At 43.1% G+C, this 19,243-nt stretch overlaps 1 protein-coding gene across 1 annotated transcript in view; it reads left to right on the plus strand.

The window, feature by feature from the left end:
- Positions 1-18,244: 18,244 nt before the first annotated feature.
- si:ch211-246m6.5 (von Willebrand factor D and EGF domain-containing protein) overlaps positions 18,245-19,243 on the plus strand; it is a 327,759-nt gene continuing 326,760 nt past the window's right edge. Inside the window, exon 1 of the mRNA XM_063049712.1 lies at positions 18,245-18,344. Within this exon, the coding sequence (XP_062905782.1) occupies positions 18,245-18,344 (100 nt within the window). The remainder of the gene's footprint in view (positions 18,345-19,243) is intronic.

The raw sequence follows: 19,243 nt of genomic DNA on the forward strand, positions 1-19,243 counted from the left end.
GTGGTTCATTTTGGTCAGTGAAATATGATGGCAGATTATAGCATGAATGGTAAGACTCTTGGCAGTGTGGAGAATCAGAGGGACCTTGGGGTCCGAGTCTATAGGACACTCAAAACTGCTGTGCAGGTTGACTCTGTGGTTAAGAAGGCATACAGTGCATTGGCCTTCATCAATTGTGAAACTGAGTTTAAGAGCCTAGAGGTAATGTTGCAGCTATATAGGACCCTGGTCAGACTCCACTTGGAGTACTGTGCTCAGTTCTGGTCACCTCATTACAGGAGGGATGTGGAAACTATAGAAAGGGTGCAGAGGAGATCTACAAAGATATTGCCTGGATTGGGGAGCATGCCTTAAGAGGATAGGTTGAGTGACCTTGGCCTTTTCTCCTTGGAGCAATGGAGGATGAGCGATGCAACACCCACAAAAGTGCTGGTGAACGCAACAGGCCAGGCAGCATCTATAGGAAGAGTTACAGTCCATGTTTCGAGCCCAGACCCTTCGTCAGGGCTAACTGAAAGAAGAGATAGTAAGAGATTTGAAAGTGGGAAGGGGAGGGGGAGATCTGAAATGATAGGAGAAGACAGGAGGGGTAGGGATGGAGCTAAGAGTTGGAAAGTTGATTGGCAAAAGGGATATGAGGCTGGAGAAGGGAGAGGATCATGGGACGGGAGGCCTAGGGAAAAAGAAAGGGGGAAGGGGGAATCCCAGAGGATGGGTAAGGAGTATAGTGAGAGGGACAGAGGGAGAAAAAGTAACAGATGGGGTACGAAGGGGAGGTGGAGCATTAACAGAAGATAGAGAAGTCAATGTTCACGCCATCGGGTTGGAGGCTACCCAGACGGAATATAAGGTGTTGTTCTTCCAACCTGAGTGTGGCTTCATCTTGAAAGTAGAGGAGGCCGTGGATAGACATATCAGAATTGGAATGGGATGTGGAATTAAAATGTGTGGTCACTAGGAGATCCTGCTTTCCTTGGCGGGCAGAGCATAGGTGTTCAGCAAAATGGTCTCCCAGCCTGCGCCGGATCTCGCCAAAATATAGAAGGCTTCATTGGGAGCATCGGACGCAGTATATCACCCCAGCCGACTCACAGGTGAAGTGTCAGCCCACCTGAAAGGACTGCCTGGGGCCCTGAATAGTGGTGATGGAGGAAGTGTAAGGGCATGTGTAGCACTTGTTCCACTTACAAGGATAAGTGCCAGGAGGGAGATCGGTGGGAAGGGATGGGGGGGGATGAATGGACAAGGGAGTCGCGTTGGGAGCGATCCCTGCGGAAAGCAGAGGGGTGAGGGAAAGATGTGTTTAATGGTGAGATCCCGTTGGAGGTGGCGGAAGTTACGAAGAATTATATGTTGGACCCAGAGGCTGATGGGGTGGTAGGTGAGGACAAGGGGAACCCAATTCCAAGTGGGGTGGCGGGAGGATGTAGTGAGAGCAGATGTGCGTGAAATGGGGGATATGTGTTTGAGAGCAGAGTTGATGGTGGAGGAAGGGCAGCCCCTTTCTTTAAAAAAGGAGGACATCTCCTTCGTCCTGGAATGAAAAACCTTATCCTGAGAGCAGATGCGGCAGAGACGGAGGAATTGCGAGAAGGGGATGGCATTTTTTCAAGAGACAGGGTGAGATGAGGAATAGTCCAGGTAGCTGTGAGAGTCAGTAGGCTTATAGTAGACATCAGTAGATATGCTGTCTCCAGGGATAGAGACAGAAAGATCAAGAAAGGGGAGGGAGGTGTCAGAAATGGAACAGGTAAACTTGAGGGCAGGGTGAAAGTTGGAGGCAAAGTTAATGAAGTCAACGAGCTCAGCATGCATGCAGGAAGCAGCGCCAATGCAGTCATCGATGTAGCGAAGGAAAAGTGGGGGACAGATACCAGAATAGGTTTGGAACATTGATTGTTACACAAAGCCAACAAAAAGGCAGGCATAGCTAGGACCCATACGGGTGCCCATTGCTAAATCTTTAGTTTGGAGGAAGTGGGAGGAGCCAAAGGAGAACTTATTAAGAGTAAGGACTAATTCCACTAGATGGAGCAGAGTGGTGGTAGAGGGGAACCGATTAGGTCTGGAATCCAAAAAGAAGCGGAGAGCTTTGAGACCTTCCTGGTGGGGGATGGAGGTATATAGGGACTGGACATCCATGGTGAAAATAAAGCGGTGGGGGCCAGGGAACTTAAAATCATTGAAAAAATTCAGAACGTGAGAAGTGTCACGAACATAGGTAGGAAGGGGTTGAACAAGGGGGGATAAAACAGTGTCAAAGTATGCAGAAATGAGTTCCGTAGGGCAAGAGCAAGCTGAGACAATGGGTCTATCATTGAGGATGAGAGGCGTATAAAATGATGAGAGGCATTGGTCAACTGCACCTCTTCCTAGAGATGCTGCCTGGCCTGCTGCGTTCACCAGCAACTTTGATGTGTATTGCAGAGGCATTGATCATGTGGGTAGTCAGAGGCTTTCCTCCAGGGCTGAAATGGCTAGCACAAGAGGGCATAGTTTTAAGGTGCTTGGAAGTAGGTACAGAGAAGATGTCAGGGGTAAGTATTTTAGGCAGAGAGTGGTGAGTGTGTGGAATGGGTTGCTGGCGGTGGTGGTGGAGGCGGAACCAATAGGGTCTTTTAAGAGACTCCTGAATGGCTGCAAGGAGCTTAAAAAAATAGAGGGCCATGGGTAAAGCTTAGGTAGTTCTAAGGTAGGGACATGTTCGACACAGCTTTGTGGGCCGAAGGGCCTGTATTGTGCTGTATGTTTTTTATGTTTCTATGCTTCCATAGCTATAACATCTTTATAACATAGTTATAAAGAAGACAAGACAGTGGCTATACATCAGTTGGAGTTTGAAGAGATTTGGCACATCAACAAATACACTCAAAAACTTCTATAGATGTACCGTGGAGAGCATTCTGACAGGCTGCATCACTGGTATGGGGTGGGGTCTAGTCAGCTCCATCTTGGGTACTAGCCTACAAAGTACCCAGGGAATGGTGTCTCAGAAAGGCAGCATCCATTATTAAGGATCTCCAGCACCCAGGGCATGCCCTTTTCTCACTGTTACCATCAGGTAGGAGATACAGAAGCCTGAAGGCACACACTCAGCAATTCAGGAACAGCTTCTTCCCCTCTGCTATCTGATCCCTGAATGGACATTGAACCCTTGGACACTATCTCACTTTTTTTTAATATGCAGTATTTCTGTTTTTTGCATTTTTTAATCTATTCAATAGATGTATACTGTAATTGATTTATTTGTTTATTTATTATTATTATTATTTCTCTTCTAGATTATGTATTACATTGAACTGCTGCAGCTGTTAACAAATTCCCGTCACATGCCAGTGATAATAAACCTGATTCTGATTCTGATTCTAATGTGGTGCTTTGAGTGGCTGATGTTGAACGTCCTCCCTCTTGGACTCTAGCTGGGGATTTAAGGCATCTGATCCAAGAATAATAAAGGTATACTAATTAATCTCCAAGTCAATATGTTGTGTGACTTGGCGGGAAACTGAGAAATGATGATCTTTCAAACATTGCATTGTTTGTTCTTCCTGGTTGTGTGGATCATGGAATCAGGGACTCAATTAAATGTAACCTTGGGGAGTCACTCCAATTCATCCTTATTTTACAGCCACAATCATCGAGTTTTGGAGAGGATAGTGATCCTGGATTCAGTGCCAGAGCATGAATTGGTGTTAAAGGTGATTAATGGCATTAAGTTTCTTGAATGTTGTTGCAGTTGCATCTTCAATGTGGTTGATTAGTATCCTATTATATCCTGAAAAGAGCCTTATAGATGATAAAATGGCATTGACAAATTGGAACGTGAGCCAATTTTTGTAAATGAGCTTGTTTGTATAATTTCAATTTTTGACACTGTTAAAACAGATGTTTCTGAGTTTTACTTCATACTGTAGAGGGCGTTACTGAATGTTCTCTGCAATATGAAGGAAAACATTTTTTTAGGCAATCTGTGAGGACTTTGGATGAGTAGCTTCAACTATATTTATGTGGGTTCTGAGGTAACTAATGAAGTTTATGTGGGAATTGCAAACAGATTTGCTGATAAGGTAGATGTTAATCAAAAGAGCTGAATTTATTTAGAAATATTGTCTTAAATTACTGCCTTTTGAATCGCTCAGTATTATAAGTTATCAGACAGTACTGTGTCAAAGCACAAATGTAGGTACCACTGATATTGCATGACTTAGAAAGGACATAAGAGGAGTAAGTGGAAGCACGTAGACAGAATGTGTGTGGAAAGTGTATACAGTAATTCAGTATAAGTATAATTCCAGGTGAACTGCAACAGTATCAGCTCTTCAGAAATGGAGAAAGAAAATTGAGGCAACCTAAATAAAACCGAGAGGAAATGTTTCAGTTTGCATCTAAGTGTGAAAGAAACTTGTAGGGTTAGAATGTCACTTACCAGTGACCCAACCCAGAAGATGGCCTTAAATCCCTGAAGTGAGCTCTTTTGCATGCTGTTTCTAGATCTCCTCATTCATCAGAAAACTTTGCAATGATCTCCCTTCTTAAATGTTACCTATATTTTGAGGTGTATGGGGTGACTCGGGAAGGGTAGCACCTCTGTTGTGGGGGGCTGCCGTGCCCATTTTCACGGCAGCTCGTCCACCTTTGGTTGCCACCTGGCGCTCAGCTCTCACCTGTGGCTCCAAGTAGCTGTAACACGCGCAGCGACCACAACCTGGTAAACCGTCTCGGCAGATGGGCCAAACCAGGTGAGGGTAGCCAACGGGTCTTCGACCCTCGGTGAGGTAGGGGAACTGCCTATCCCAGTGTGTGAAGTCTGGCCATGGCGGATCAAGCGCAAGAGAGCGATTAATGGTCCAACAATCAAGAAGGCAGGCCAGCAGGTGTTGTGGAGCACTAGGAGCACGACAAGGTCATCCACGGCAGGAGGTGGTGATCTTTTTAAACTCACCTGGCAGAAAGCAAAGGCAAACCACCGCTGCAACCTGCCACAAACATGATTTCCTAATATGTCAGAGTGGCGTGGAGGGAAATCGTCCGCCAACTGGAAATTCCAGATGTGACCTAACAATATGACGATATTTTGAGATGCACCATGGGAACAGGCCCTTGCGATCCATCAAGCCTGTGCTGCCCATTTCCACCCACGTGACCAATTGATCTTTTGACCCGTACATTTTTGGAATGTGGGAGGCAGCCAGAGCACCTGGAGGAAAGGCACGTGGTCATGGGGAGAATATACAAACTCCTTACAGACAGTGTTGGCAATTGAACCCTGGTCGCTGGTACTGTTATGGCTTTACCCTATCTGCAATGCTAATGTGCTGACCCAAAATGAATATAGTTATTATTTTCCATAGACATTGTGCTACAAGTTATGGAAAAGGAAACCATGATCTGAGGCACTGAATTAAACATGAGAAACTAAACTCCAATTTCTTCTAATGAACTCCAAATTGTTGTAAGATTCTTATGGACAACTTAATGAGTGCTTTTTTGCTCCATTTTTTGATATAATCTGAATAGCCATCGAAGGCTTTTTTTCTGCCTTAACTGGCCAGCTACATAAAATACAAAATATTCAAAACATTTCCTTTGATACCTGCTGCTGTGTCAAGAACTACTTTACATGAAATGTGGGCATATTGCTGTTGGATTGTCACATAAATAGAACTACGTGATGTTGCACAGCAGCATAATGCCCAACAGATTGGTTATGTTACTTCTAAAGTGAAGCCAGTCAGTTGTTAAATTGGGAATCATCAGCCTTTTGTTAAATCTATACACAAACAGATTAGGTGAAGCTGGTTGGAAAGTGAATGGGGAAAGACAGCGAATAAAATATCAGATTGAACCACTTATATTATTTCATTGACTTTTTTTTTGAAAATACATAAACATTGGAAGATATAATACACTCAGTGGCCACTTTATTAGGTACACCTATACACTTGCTCATTAATGCACATATATAATCAGCTGATCATATGGCAGCAACTCAGTGAATGAAAGCATAAAGACGTGGTCAAGAGTTTCAGTTGTTGTTCCGGCTAAGCATAAGAATGGAGAAGAAATGTGGTCTAAGAAACTTTGACTGTGGAATGATTATTAGCGACAAACAGGTTGTTTTGAGTATCACAGAAACTGCTGATCTCCTGAGATTTCATGCACAACGGTCTTCAGAGATTGCAGTGAATGATGTGAAAAACAAAACAAAAAAACTCCAATGAGCAGTCGTACTGTGAGTGAAACAGCCTTTTAACACCTTGAGCCAGACTGGTTCAAGCTAACAGGAACTTGATACTAACTTAACTAATACACGAGGAAATCTGCAGATACTGGAATTTCAAGCAACACACATAAAAATTGCTGGTGAACGCAGCAGGCCAGGCAGCCTGTCTCGGAAGAGGTACAGTCGATGTTTCAGGCCGCGTCCCTTCATCAGGACTAACTGAAAGAAGAACTAGTAAGAGATTTGAAAGTGGGAGGGGGAGGGGGAGATCCGAAATGATAGGAGAAGACAGGAGCTAACTCAACTAACAATGCATTACAACGATGGTATGCAGAAGAGCATCTCTAAATACATAACATGTTGAGAGTTGAAGTGGATGGGCTATAGCATCAGAAGGCCACTTTATTATTATAGGAGGTACCTAATAAAGTGGACATTGAGAGTATATGCTATTTGCTGCACCTGTGCTATTTAGTAAAATTGCTGGAGGGCATCTGTTCTCAAAGCCTTTTGATCCTGTGAACAGTGAATCTGGTTATCAAGTCTCTCAACTGGTCGGCTGGTTTATCTGCTAACATTATTCTGGCAATTTAATTTTTTTTCCTTGAGGTGTGATTCCATAGAGGGGAATAGACTTTCCTGAAGACTTCGCCTTTTGTGCATTAGACCTATTGACGTATCTTCATATTTATCTGGCTAATGCATATTAGTGTGAAAAATAACTGAGTGTTAACATAGACAATGGCACTAGATTTGCAGACAACAGTGAGACACCCATGCTTATGTCCAAAAAGGGTTTAGACTTACTGTGCTTCCCTCAGTGGCAACTTTTGATTGGTTCTGTGGTGCATTGTGAGGCCATATGTGACAAAAGGGCTTTCTGCAATGGAATGAAAACATGTGGTGAGAGTAGGTGAGTCAGTGGGTGGGTTTGCAAATTAAACCTTGCACACAAAAATGATGCAAAACCCATGGGTTGTCAGTTAAGCCATTTCAAAGTGGGGGAAAACACAAAAATACATAAAAATGTGTATAATGTTAATTAGTTAATTAGACAAGAATGAAAAAAATGATGAAAAAACTTAAATCTCATGTTCGTATCTTCTGCTCTGATGCATGTTGTCTTACTTCTGGAGCTAAATCCTGACCAGATACATCCATACACATTCTTAACAATGTTGTTCACAAATACAATTCTAATGATGATTTTTTTTTCAGCCCCAGGACATGGGAATGAAGTGAAATATGGCAGATGCTCAGGCTGTGCAATGGGGAAAAACAGTTAATATTTCAGATTAATGAGCTTCCTTTAAAACAACACACATAAAAGTTGCTGGTGAACGCAGCAGGCCAGGCAGCATCTGTAGGAAGAGGTGCAGTTGACGTTTCAGGCCGAGACCCTTCGTCAGGACTAACTGAAGGAAGAGTGAGTAAGGGATTTGAAAGTTGGAGGGGGAGGGGGAGATCCAAAATGATAGGAAAAGACAGGAGCGGGAGGGATAGAGCCAAGAGCTGGATAGGTGATAGGCAAAAGGGGACACGAGAGGACCATGGAACAGGAGGTCCGGGAAGAAAGACGGGGGGGGCGGGGTCCTTGTCTTTCTTCCCGGACCTCCTGTCCCATGATCCTCTCGTATCCCCTTTTGCCTATCACCTGTCCAGCTCTTGGCTCTATCCCTCCCCCTCCTGTCTTCTCCTATCATTTTGGATCTCCCCCTCCCCCTCCAACTTTCAAATCCCTTACTCACTCTTCCTTCAGTTAGTCCTGACGAAGGGTCTCGGCCGGAAACGTCCACTGCACCTCTTCCTATAGATGCTGCCTGGCCTGCTGCGTTCACCAGCAACTTTTATGTGTGTTGCTTGAATTTCCAGCATCTGCAGAATTCCTGTTTGCGTTTTCCTTTAAAACCTTCCCCATTTCTAGTTGTCCTCAAAAGGCAGACATGGGCTTTCTTCTTATTCCACTGAAAGAAATTACATGCAAAGAACTTTGCTTGTCATTTCGTTTCAGATACTAAGTAATAATCAAATCAAATTCAAGTAGGAATGAGAAAGATTCTGATCTTCACTAGCCGAGCATATTGAACATTTTCTATTTTATTTCAGATTTCAGGTAAGCACTGTATTATAACTTCTGTCCTGGGAGTGTGAAATAGTGGGAAATAATATCAATCTTGCTCAAAGTAAAACTGTATTTTCAGTTAGCTAATTTGAAAGAATATTGCAGAGGCCCTAGTTGTGTTATCAACATCTGTGTTATTATTTTGGCAGAAGCTTTGTTTGTAACGTTCGTCTTAACGTGAAGATGCCTTCACTATCTGCAAAGCTCTTTGGAGTAAGACCAACAAATCTTTATTTCCTTGAATCCTCTTTTGGTTCTATTAATTTCTCCAATGATAATATTAAATTTGATTACTTCACTGTTATTAGAAACTTGGTTCCTAATTAGCATGAGTATAATTATTTGTATATCAGCTGTAAATATGTGTTTTGCATCTCACTGATCACCTTATTCTCCACTATAATTCCTTCCATTTCTCCCACTAAGGATTGCTCTTACTACTCTTTTCCTTTCTGCATCTTAATCTGTTTTTATATTTCTTGCTGGTTTACTCCCATTCTATTGAATTTGTCGGGCATGTGACCAAGTGGTTAAGGCGTTCGTCTAGTTACCTTGGGGTTGCTAGTTCGAGCCTCATCTGTGGCAGCATGTTTGTGCCCTTGACCAAGGCACTTAATCACACATTGCTCTAGTCTGTACGAGGAGTGACGCCCCACACAGATTTCCAATCTGCGCCTTGTACGGCATGAAAATGCCCAACGCAGGCCTCTCATGGTCTGAGTCGACATTCCCCCCCTCCATTGAATTGAGTTGAATTGAATTGACTTTACTTCTTACATCCTTCACATACAATCTTTGTTGCATCTCTGTCTGAATGTGCAATGTGCAAATTATAGTAATTTGTAATAGTTAGTATGTACAGGAAGATATATAGCAGAACAGAAAATATAGCTTAGAAATACAATTGTGTCGGCGTGAATTAATTAGTCTGATGGGCTGGTGGAAGAAGCTGTCCCAGAGCCTCTTGGTTCTGGCTTTAATGCTGCGGTACTTGCTTCCTCTGTATGTCAGAGTCCCAATTTGTTGGTATTTAATATACAACTAATCCTCTGACACTGTTTCTTTTAAACTAATCCTTAGCGCTTTCATTTATTTGCTCATGGGGAGTGGATATCCCTGGGAATGTGAGGATTTATTGTCCATCCCTAATTACTTCAAACTGAGGCAGTGAAGAGTAAATCACTGGGTCTGGAATTATATTTCAGCCAGACCAGATAAGGGTGATAGCCTTCCTTACATGAATGGCATTAAAGAACTAGGTCGAGCATTTTTTTTTGTAATCAGTATGTGATTTATTTACATTCCCCAGTCATGACTTATGGTTGGATTCAAGATGATGTCTCTGAATGATGTTAGGACTACTTATCCAATAACCTAAGCATTCTGCTACTTTGCAGAGGAACAGCTTCTTCCCCTCAGAATTTCTGAATGGACATTGAACCAACCTGCAAATTGTGATTTATAATTTTTAATGTATTTTCTGTATTGCTGCTGTAAAACAACAAATTTTCATGACCTGTGCTATAATAAACCTGATTGTGATTCTGATACTGATAGTCCCTTAGTTAGCATGAATCTACTTTTTTCTATGAGTTTTTAAGCTCTTAATGAAATGCAAATTCATTGAGAATCATATTTCTTTACAATTTTAATTAACATCAGACCTTTGAGTCTAAATTTTGAATTTCTGTATACCAAAGACTGTCTAATGCTTAAGTCATTGACTTTATTCAAGGTTAAGGCCCTCATTTTTGAATTATGTCATCCTCAGTGGAAAATCATCTCACTCTGATCACCATTCCCTGGAGACTGTTATATTATGGCATTACTAATAAACTTGTCCTTGCTGCATAAAACATAATGTATAGGTGCCTTTCCCTTGATTGATTCTTTGGCATGTTGGTCCAAGAAACAGTTTCAAATGCACTGTAAGCATCTGATCTTTAAACCAGTTTTGACAACTTTATTTCTCTTGTTACGTACCCCGTAACTGGGTTGCCAAACGAGCAGAAATGGACCATTAGTTGGAGTCTGGATTAATAGGAACTCATAAAGTTTTATTAAAGAAACAAATAACACAGTACTCTAATCGTAAGGATATAAATGCAACAGGTTAGCAATGATAAAACACACATGTACACAGAACTAGGGTAATAGGAATCAACCAAGCTCTATCGCCGTCTAGGGGTAAAATGATCAGTCTTAAGTGACGCAGAGTTCAGTTCAGCTTAGTACAGTTTGCAGTAATCGCTGTTGTGCCATTGGAGAGAGAGAGAGAGAGAGATGTAAATTTGATTCAGGCAGACCTTTGATGTTCACAGGTGGTTTCGGGCGGACCCTTTTATATCTTCTATCCCGCTGTGGTCACCGACTGTGACCCCTCCGTTCCGATTACAACCGTTCTTCCATGGTGAATCCGGCACACAGGCAAGGGCGGACACACACACCAGGTTCCCACCGATGGTACCTTTACACCCTGTGAGCCTATGGTTGGTTCCCACGAACCGGACCTCCAAACTCCCAACACTTGTGGGGGCACACCGCTCTTTCCAGGGGTCTCGTTATCCTGTGATCTCGTGGTGTGTGTCGTGCCTTAGCAAACCTGTTTTTTTTATCCCCCTGCTGGGGTATCGCCTGTCCATCAAACTTCAAACAGTTCAGGTTCAAAGCAACCGGTCTGTCAATATTCTGAATTGTGTTTCTTTTCCGTTATCTCTCTCTCCTCTCTCATTAACATTTTTAACATTTCTCCATTGTCTCCCTTATCTCTCTCATCAGCATCAATCGTCTGATAACTTGGTTTGGCATCACACCCCTATCCTTCAAAGGATTTTTACCGAAGTAAAAATTATGGGCATGAATGCATTATTAGATACACACTAATATACAGGGTCATCAGCTATTCGGCTAATACAGAGAACTTTAAGTTGTCAACACCTTGACAGACAGTCAGCAATCACATTTTCCATTCCTTTTATATGTTTTATTTTAATATCAAGTTCCTGTAAGACCAGGCTCCAACTTAGCAACCTTTTGTTTTTATCCTTCATAGTGGCTGAAAACACTAATGGGTTGGGATCAGTGCAAATTATCAATGGTTTCTGTGCTGGACAAATATAACAAAGGTCATCCCACACAAGCTTCGCATTCTTTTGCAGAGCTTAGTAAGAGGAAGGGTAATAGCCGCAAAGTTTTTGCAAAACTTCCGATAGTACCCCACCATCCCCAAGAACCTTCTCAGGGCTCTCTTGTCTGTCGGGGTGGGGACTTCAGAGATAGCCCACACCTTAGCCTGCATCAGAGCCAGCTGCCCCTGTCCTACCACAAATCGCATATAAGTGACCTTCGCGTGGCCGAATTCACTTTTTTCGAGGTTCACTGTTAGGCTGGCTTCAAACAGCCGTTTAAACAGATCCTCTACTGCCACAATGTGCCCCTCCCATGTGTCACTCCAGACCCCTAAATCGTCAATGTACACTTCTGTGTTCTTTAGCCCTTTTTTCACTGAATTAATCATCCTATAGGGGTGTTGCTTACTAGGTTGACCTGATGTGACAACAACACCATGTACCGGCTCTTTGCATCGCCTCGGGACATCCGGACATACGTCTGCGTGCTGGTTAATTAGCTTTCTCAGTGGCTTGCTCTGTTCGGGGGTTAAGGGAGAGACCTTATCAGCAAAGCTGGCCAAAACAATAGAGTTCTCCCCTCTGGTCGGCACCATACCTATCTTTTCAAAATGGGTTTTCCCCTTATCAGGTGGCACCCTAGCCTCATTAATTTTCGTGATAACACCGACTAGGTCTGCTCACTTATCGTGGCAAGCTGTTAACATATCAATAGCCTGTAACTGTGTTAGCTCACGTCTACAATAGTCAATAGCATCCTTCCTCCTGTGCAGCCAGTAAAACTCTTTCATAATTCTATCGACTGTTTTGCTCACCTCAAAATGTCCACCTAGGGATATCTTGTGGGCCAGGTTAAAAATCTTGCCCCTATAAATTTTCGCCACTACCACCTGGTACACCAACCCCCATTCCTCATCTGCGAGCACGGTACTTGGTCGCCATTTCCTCATTAGTACTCCCTCCTTCACATAATAGCCCACTGGCTCCTTTTTTAATTCTGCTTCGGAGAGAGCTGTCTCCGTCAAAACCATCAGCTCCTTGTCTCGTTTCTGTGCCTGTATAAATTCCTTCCTCGCTAATGATAAGTCTACCTCAATTCCCTCACTTCCTTCTGCTCCACTATGCTCCATCTTCTCACTTTTTAACCCCTCCTGGTACAAGGCTGGTAAAAACGTCTCAGCTAAATCTATATTCACTTCGGCAGCCTTTCTGGACATGCGCCAAGTCACTGCGCAAACGGAATAAACCTGTGAGTCCATGGGCGGGTCTTCAATCCTGGCAGGTTTGCTTGTCAATCTTTCTGCTAGGTACACCTCTCTGCCAGCAAGGTCATTACCGAGTAAGACCTCCACGTTTTCCATCGGTAGTTCGGGCCTCAGCCCTATCATGACCGGTCCGGAGACCAAGTCGCTTTTTAGGTGTATCTGGTGCAAAGGTACTGCTTCAGTCCCTTTCCTAATGCCTTTTATCAACCTGACCTCCCCAGTCTGGGTCTCTGAACTAAAGTCTAACACACTCTTTAAGATCAATGACTGACAAGTCCCAGTGTCTCTCCAGATCCGAACTGGAACCGGGTTTAACCCCTCCTTCACTGACACCAGTCCAGCCGAAATAAACTTCTCGCACCCTTCCTGAACTTTACCAGACCTCTTCTCCCCTAGCGGTTTGTCTGCCAGCTCAATACAGCCAGTCAGAATCGTCGTTTTTCCTTTTCCCATCTCCTTCTTTGGGGCAAAGCACCTGGACGCAAAGTGACCGGCTTTCCCACTATTATAGCATACGACCCCAGGAGGCTTTCGACTAAACAGCTCCCTGTCTTCCTTATCCTTCTCACTAGTCCCCAGCTTACTTTCTGGCTTTTCTGGCGGACTCTCTCCGCCCTCTTGATCTCTCCGCCCTCTTGACTACCCTTCTGGTAGCTTTTACTCAGCGTAAACTTCGCTTTGTGCATTAACGTGTATTCATCCACTAACTTGGCAGTTGCGGCTAAGGTTTCTGCCTCTCTCTCATCTAGATAGGGCCTCATACCTTCAGGGACACAACCTTTAAACTGCTCAATCAGTATTAGCTGTAGCAGTCTGTCATAATCCCCATTGACCTCTTTCAAGGCACACCAATGCTCATAATACATCTGCATCTCACGGGCAAACTCTAAATACGTGCGGCCCCACTGCTTCCTCATATTCCGGAACCTCTGCCGGTATGCCTCCTGGACTAACTCATAAATCCTGAGTATTGCCTCTTTCACCACATCATACCTCTGGGCATCTTCTGCGGACAATGCCGAGTAAGCTTGCTGAGCTTTTCCTTTAAGTACGCCCTGAAGCAAAACAGCCCACTTATCCCTCGACCAGTCCTGACTTGCAGCAACTTTTTCAAAATGTAAAAAGTACCGATCAACATCGGCCTCCTCAAATGGGGGAACCAGCCTAACCTCCTGGGTCACCCTGAACCCCCCACCTTGGTTCAGCATGGGCCCCTGCGCTAGCGTCATCCTTAACTTCTCCAGCTCAAATTCCCTTTCCCTCTGCTTCTCTCTCTCTTCTCGTTCTAACTGCCTGTCCCTCTCTTCTCGCTCCAGCTGTTTTACCCGGAACTTGTGCTCGAGTCTCAATTTTTCCATCTGCAGCTGTACTGCTTCTCCACCAGGTTTGCCCATAGATACCACCTCCAGCTCCCCTTGGGAAAACACACCTTTAGATACATAATGCTCAATGATAGCTCTGTGAATCTCCGCTCTCCTCATTGTCGACTTCCCCTTAAAAAGATTCAACCGTTTGGCAACAATCGCCAATTCTGATTTCCTGGCATCCTCTAATGCCTCCAAGGTTGACGCCTTTAGAAATTCCTCAATCTCCATTTCTGCTGTTTGCCCTTTCTTTTTTTCGGGAATTTTAACCCAGTCAATTTACCCAGTTCCAAATTTGGCATTCAAAATCGCGGACAAGATCCCCACTTATCCCCCCGTAACTGGGTTGCTAAACCAGCAGAAATGGACCACTAGTTGGAGTCTGGATTAATAGGAACTCATAAAGTTTTATTAAAGAAACAAGTAACACAGTACTCTAATCGTAAGGATATAAATGCAACAGGTTAGCAATGATAAAACACACATGTACACAGGACTAGGGTAATAGGAATCAACCAAGCTCTATCGCAGTCTAGGGGTAAAATGATCAGTCTTAAGTAACGCAGAGTTCAGTTCAGCTTAGTACAGTTTGCAGTAATCGCTGTTGTGCCATTGGAGAGAGAGAGAGAGAGAGATGCAAATTTGATTCAGGCAGACCTTTGATGGTCACAGGTGGTTTCAGGCGGACCCTGTTATGTCTTCTATTCTGCTGTGGTCAGTGACTGTGACCCCTCCGTTCCGAATACGACCGTTCTTCCTCGGTGAACCCAGCACCCAGGCAAGGGCGGACACACACACCAGGTTCCCACCGATCGTACCTTTACACCCTGTGAGCCTATGGTCGGTTCCCGTAAACCGGACCTCCAAACTCGCACCACTTGTGGGGGCACACCGCTCTTTCCAGGTGTCTCGTTATCTCGTGATCTCGTGGTGTGTGTCGTGCCTTAGCAAACCTGTTCTTTTTATCTCCCTGCTGGGGTATCGCCTGTCCATCAAACTTCAGACAGTTCAGGTTCAAAGCAACCGGTCTGTCAATATTCTGAATTGTGTTTCTTTTCCGTTATCTCTCTCTCCTCTCTCATTAACACTTTGAACATTTCTCCATTGTCTCCCTTATCTCTCTCTCATTTGCATCAATCATCTGATAACTTGGTTTGGCGGCACACTCTGAACTCTAGGTCTGCTGGCTTTCATCAGTCAGGGTATTGAGTTTAAGAGTAGTGACATTATATCACAGTTATACAAGTCATTGGAGAGGCCACAGAGTTTGATCACCCTGTTATAGGGATGACATTATCAAGCTGGAGCGGGTGCAGAAGAGACTTATCAGGATGTTGCCTAGATGAGAGGGCCTGAGTTATAGGCAGAGGTTGGCCATGCCAGATCTTTATTCTCTGAAGCACCGAAGAATGAAGTGACCTTATGAAAGTTTATGAAATTATGCGTGGCGTGGATACGGTGGATGGTCGTTGTCTTCTTCGTATGGTTGAGGAGTCCAAACATTAAGCGCACAGATAAAAGATAAGAGGGGAGAGATTTACCAGCATTTGGATAGATGGAGTCTGATTAAGAGGAGTCCACATGGTTTTTGTGTGAGAAGTCATGTTTGATAAATATTTTAGAGTTTTTTGAAAATGAAACCAAAAAGGTAGATGAGGGTAGGTTAGGGATGTTGTCTGTTTAGACTTTAGGAAGACCTTCAACAAAGTTTCATATACTGTAGTAGGCTGGTGTAGAAGATCCCACGGAATTTTTATTTTATTGAGATACAGCATGGAACAGGCCCTTCTGGCTCTTTGAGTCACGCTACCCTGCGACCCTTAGCTTAAAGACAGGAAAACTTAGACTGGCCAATTAACCTACTAACTGGTACGTCTGTGGACTATGGGAAGAAACTGAAGCACCCGGAGAAAACCTACGCATTCCATGGGGAGGATGTACAGACTCCTTGCAGATGATGTCAGAATTGAACTCCGAACATTGACACTTCGAGCTGTAATAGCATTGTGTTAACTGTTATGTTAGTGTACTGCAGAGAGCTGTTCAGATGAGGTCAGAGGTGGAAGGTGAGGGTGGTGGTTAATGGTTATTATTCAGAATGGAGGGCGATGATTAGTGGTGTGCTGCAGGAGTTGATATTGGGATCTTTTTTATTCATTATTCATATAACTGATTTGCATGCAAATCCACAAGGATTGACCTGCAAGTTTGCTGATTCCACAAAATTAGGAGATGTTATTGATAGTGAAAAAGGTTATCTTGATTACAAGGGGATCTTGATCAGTTCAGGAAGTGGACCAAGGAGTGGCATATGGATTTCAATATAGATAAGTGTGTGGTGATGAATTGAGAGAAGTTAAAGCAATATAGGATGTGTGCTATTAATGGCAGGGAGTGTAATTGAACAGAGGGATCTACAGACATCCCACCCTGCAAAAACTTATTTCAGGGAGGTAGCACCCCTGCCCGTCATAACCCCATATTCCCCCCACCCCCCCGGTTGACCTCCAAGGGTGTATGTAATACTTTGTTTAGTGATTTTGTCTGATCTGTAAACCAAGTTGGGCATATGCAGAAAATGTGACATTAAAATATGTACTTATATTATATTATGCTTATTCTATTACAACTTCAAGCAAGTCTACAGAGAATTTGGCCTCATCAATAGAGTAGTTCCTTAGCAGCTAGCCAGCTAGTTTAAATAACGTTAGCTATGCTAATGAACGAATGATACCTGTTAAACTCATCTCAACATGTCTTTTACATTTTAACCCACCATGGGCAATAGAAAAGTCACTGTTGCAAACAGTGCAGTGAGCAACACTGTCATTATTTTTGAGGTCGACTGTAAAGCCCGCCCACAGAGAAAACTGATAGGTCTACTTAGCACAAAGAGAGACCAATCAGGATGCTCACTCTCCCTCTCAAAGAAGTCGATTTCCGGGATATTGTATATAATCTCCATGTGTCAGCGAGCCACTATCAATATGCGGGAGACTCCCAGAACTTCCGGGAGAGGTGGGATGTCTGGATCTAGGAGTTTAATTTTGCTGTTTGTCGAAAGTGGAGGCAAATATAGGGAGGGGGAAGAAAAATGTGTTTACTATGTTGGCCTTCATTAATCAGGGTACTGGGTATAGGACTGGGAGGCAGAGTTGATGAGACATTGATATTGAAGTGCCTTGTCCCGTTTAGGTCACCATTTTTTAGGAAGCACATGATGGAACTGGGAAGATTTATGGGGATGTAGACAGGACTAGAGGGCCTGAGTTATAGGGAGCTTTTGACCAGGCTGGGTCTTCATATCATACCTTGCATTCCTTGCAGGATAAAGTGCTTTGAAACAGCCTTTTCCTAGAGGTAGGGGAGATCAAAACTACGGGGCATAGATTTAGGGTGAGAGGGGAAAGATTTACAAGGGACTTGAGGGCAACTTTTTCATGTGAAGATGGTAAATATATGGAATAAGTGAGTGGTTAAGTGGCATTTAAGAAGCACTTAGATTGGCATATGGAGTGGTGGGTCTTAAAGCGTTATTGGGCAAACATGGGAAATTGGGCCGAAGGTCCTCTATTGCACCATGACTATATTGCAGCGCTGTCTGAACAGTTAATAGTGATTTTTGTTCAGATTTTTCATTAATTAAGTTAACTAATAATTCAATATTCCAGTGCCATTTTGTCGTATTGTCAAGGAAAGTTGAAAAAAAGTATTGTCCACTTTGTGGAGTTTTAGGAAATCAGATAAAAAATCTTGTTGGGTAACAGAAATAGCAATAAATACTTTCCAACTCTAATTTATAATCATTATTGGGTTGAGATCTCTCGAGTTAACGAAAAGCTGCATGAAATATCCTTTGCATTTCAAATGGTAAATTGTTTTTTTTAACTTCATCTGTCATTGAAGATTTCAATGGATTGGATACCCGAGCATGCTTTTCCTGTGTCGGAAATGCTAATGTGGGAATGTTGTGAGCCCTCTGCAGGATTATTGCGATCTGACACCAGCCGGGATTGCATGGCGCCGACTGACTGCTCCCGCTGACTTTCTGCAGCCTTTTTTGATGGGATTCTGCTTGAAATCAGCAAGGACTCCGCGGTTCATAGGGAATAGCGTGGCGCAGATGAAACGTTGAATTCACCATGGATCCTCTGTCCCCTTTGCGTCTACAAGCATTATCTGGTCACTATCAACTCTTTGGGCTTTTTCTACTCATTGTGTATATATGTTCTGCACAGTTTGGTAAGAATAAGTTTGTATTTTTATATAAATGAATGTATCTTTTAATATAACTTTTTACATGATTGTTAAATATTCTAACACCTAAGTTATATGGCGAAAGAGCAATGTGTTTGTCAAAAAAAACATTCTGCTGATAATACATCTCCGTGTTTAATCAGTCTATTATTAGAGTTGGCAGCTGGATTCTACTTTAGCGGATAGGGAAAAAAAACACGAGCATGTCAGTGATAAGTTTTCCCCGTGAGGCATTTTTTATGGCTGCCTTTTGTTGTGCCTAAATTCTGGGAGGTCACGGGAGGAACTTGCAGACAACGGGAATGCGAAAGAAAAGTTGAAAAGACATCAAACGAGACTGCGGGTACTCCTTGCAATGAAAGGTGCTGGTTTCTACGCTGCTCTTTGGTAGGGGCACGTTGTCAGAGTTGCTTTTGTTTGAGAGAGGGTTGCACACATGCATTTGTAATCTTAGAAGAATGATCTGAGGGGAGGTGATGAATTTGTCCAGATTGCATACTGATTGAAAACAAATTTGGCGTGTTTCTGTAAGGTGTGGACCGGGCATAATATTAATCACCACAGACGCCCGTGTCTGATACTGACAACATTGTCAAAGTATTAAATCAAAAACTTGCCACCGCAAAGCTGACTTTTTAGTGGTTTTGTTTAATTGCAGGTACTTACCCCCAAAAATAGACAGATGCAACACATAGGTTCAAAGAGATGTTTACTGTGGTTGTTGAGACAAACTTTTGATCAACCTTCAAAGCTTGTCATGTAGTCAATCTCCTTGAGATATGAAATTGTGAAATTTAAAGAAAAAACATTTTTAATGTCTGTATTTGTTTTGTAAGAACTTGAATTTATTTCAAAACAACACTTCAGTTTTGTGGAATGTTGTT

This window comes from Mobula hypostoma, chromosome 5 (genome assembly GCF_963921235.1).
Source record: "Mobula hypostoma chromosome 5, sMobHyp1.1, whole genome shotgun sequence".
Classification (NCBI taxonomy): Eukaryota; Metazoa; Chordata; class Chondrichthyes; order Myliobatiformes; family Myliobatidae; genus Mobula; species Mobula hypostoma.